Below are 2,755 nucleotides of genomic sequence, written 5' to 3' on the forward strand. Positions count from 1 at the left end.
AACTATAAATATGTATATAAAACTTAAAATTTCACCTAAAAAGTTTTATTTAAAATTTTAAAATTCCCACCTAATTGAAGCAAATATAATTATTGGGTTTCAAAAAACAGTTTCAGAGACTAAAAAAAAAACAACAAGAAACACAATTTTATTTTCATTCTCTAGATTGCATAGAATTTTAAGAAAGAAATTTAGTAAAAAATCAGTAAAAAATTTTCAAAAGTCTAGACTGCAAAAAATTGTGAATTTAAAAAAATGTCCGGACTTTACAAAAAAGAAAGATGAGGTGAAAAAAATTATCCAATAAAACAACCTATTTTTAATTTACAACAAAATATAGAGATTTTAAGAAAAAAAAACTCAAATTAAAAAAAAAAACAAAATATCGAGCTGCAAAAGATAAAAGCTCAAAAAAATCTCTAAAATTGCAAAAAATATGTCTCAAATTAATTGTAAGGAAAAATTCTTTAGATTAGCAATAAAGAAAATAAAAAAATGTCGTTAGAAAAATTTCAGAATTTTAAACTAAAAAAACGGTTGAACAAGACTTAAAATTTATTTAAAGAACCACCAAAACAAAAATTAAAAAAAAAACAAAATATTGAACTGCAAAAGAAAGTAGTTCAAAAAATCTCTAAAATTGCATCCAAATGTATCTCTGTAAGGAAGAAAAGTGAGAATTTAAAAATTTCCTAGACACAATAAAGAAAAAACTATCCAAAAACACAAATTCTTCTAATTCTCTAGATTTCATAAAATTTTAGTAAGAAGTTAGCAAATTTAATGAAAAAAACATGTCAATACAAAATTCTACGAACTAATTTTCAAAACAAAAAAAATACTTGAATTTGAAGGAAGCAATTTCCAAATTGAATTAAGTGTCACTCACCACCTGAGTCTTGGCAGTGGAAATTGGGATCGAGTTAGAATTTTGAACTCTAAAAAAACAGTTGGAGAAGACTGAAAATCCAAAAAAAGCACCAAAACTCAACTTTTTTTCTTTTCAACAGAAAAAAGAAAAACAATACTGAAATTTAAAACTGCAACCAAATATGTCGCAAATAAATTTGTAAGGAAGAAAATTATGAATTTAAAAATTCTCGAGACTCGTATTAAAGCAAAAAAATTTAAAAAATGTCGGTAGAACAATAATTTTACAATGTTAAGCTCTAAAAAACAGTTGGAGAAAACTGAAAATTTTCTACACTCGAAATAAAGCAAAAAAAAATTAAAAAAATGTCAGTAGAACAGTTTCACAATTTTGAACTCAAAAAAAAACAGTTGGAGAAGACTGAAAATTAATAAAAGAAACTACCAAAACTCACCAATTTTTGATTTTCAACAGAAAAAAAAAGAAAAACCATCCTAAAATTGCAAAATATTAACTGCAAAAGACAGCAGCTCAAAAAAATCTCTAAAATTGCAACAAATATGTCTCAAATAAATTGTAAAGAAGAAAATTTTGAGTTTTAAAATTTTCTAGATTCGCAATAAAGCAAAAAAAATTAAAAGAATGTCACTAGAACAATTTCAGAATTTTGAACACAAAAAAACAGAGAAGACTAAAAATCTGTAAAAAAACACCAAAAATCACCAATTTTTGATTTTCAACAGAAAAAAATCTTCAAATAGAAAAAAGAAACAAAATATTGAGCTGCTTTCTTTTGCATCTTTAAAATTGCAACAAATATGTCTCAAATAAATTCTAATGAACAGAATTTTAAATTTATAAATTCTCTAGACTCAATAAACAAAATAAAAAAAATTCAGAATTAACTCTATTAATTAACTAACTTAATTAACTTAAACTCTGAAAAAACAGTTGGAGAAGACTGCAAATCTATAAAAAAAACCACCAAAACTCACATATTTTTGTTTTTCAACAGAAAAAAAAAAGAAAAACAATCTTCAAATTAAAAAAAAAAACAAAATAAAAAACTAATTTTGAAAACAAAAAAATACTTGAATTTGGAGAAAGAAATTTCCAAATTGAGTTAAGTGTCACTCACCACCTGAGTCTTGGCAGTGGAAATTGGGATCGAGTCCTTTTGAGCACATTTTCGTAATCTTCTCGACTTGTCCATTGTGTACATAATCGAGAAACCGTCTCAGATTGGCACGCGTGTGCAGACTTTTGAGCTGTTTCTCGTCTAAGGACATCATTTTGTAGACGCGCCGTTTGTACTTTAACTAGGGGAAAAACAGGATTTTAAAATTGCCCATGATTGGCTTATAAATACCTCGAGATAGCCCACAGGTCCGCTGAATGGATAATCGCCCAATCTCCGTTCTTCGTCCAGGAATTTTCCCGCTTTGCCGTTCTCCGGAGGGCAAAACAGTCCATAATTGAAGCTTTCTTTCAGTTCCTGAAACCATCATCACACCAAACGACTTGAAATCACACGTGGTGAAAAAAACAAACACATGCAAAAGGTTAAAACAGATGAAAATTCATCAAGGCAAGGTTTTAAACAACAAGGGGGCGGTGGACTGGGTCATTTATAATTATTGCCATTAAATTATGCCTTCAATAATTGGTTATTATGCGAAGAATATTAATTATTGCAGACTGGGGGCGTTTCAGGGGGCTTCACAGACCGAAAAATATATTGAGTTTCAAAAACAGTTTCAGGGACTAAAAAAACCAACAAGACACACTATTTTTTTTCATTTTCTAGGTTGCATAGAATTTGCAAATTTAGTGAAAAATCAGTAAAAAATTTTCAAAACTCTAGACTATTTAAAAAATGTCTGG

General features: G+C 27.7%; 1 protein-coding gene across 12 annotated transcripts in view; it reads right to left on the reverse strand.

Annotated features, from left to right (window-relative positions):
* Positions 1-2,755, reverse strand: part of LOC123005892 (SH3 and multiple ankyrin repeat domains protein 3) — a 108,550-nt gene that overhangs the window by 23,358 nt on the left and 82,437 nt on the right. For all 12 annotated transcript variants that reach the window (XM_044399935.1, XM_044399943.1, XM_044399940.1 and 9 more), the window contains 2 exons: positions 2,241-2,366; positions 2,010-2,190 (listed from right to left, as the gene is read on the reverse strand). In XM_044399935.1, coding sequence (XP_044255870.1) covers positions 2,010-2,190; positions 2,241-2,366 — 307 coding nt within the window. The remainder of the gene's footprint in view (positions 1-2,009; positions 2,191-2,240; positions 2,367-2,755) is intronic.

The sequence above is a fragment of the Tribolium madens genome, unplaced genomic scaffold (assembly GCF_015345945.1).
Source record: "Tribolium madens isolate multiple individuals breed KSU strain unplaced genomic scaffold, Tmad_KSU_1.1 Scaffold_20;HRSCAF=117;Tcas5.2_LG4, whole genome shotgun sequence".
NCBI classification, from domain to species: Eukaryota; Metazoa; Arthropoda; class Insecta; order Coleoptera; family Tenebrionidae; genus Tribolium; species Tribolium madens.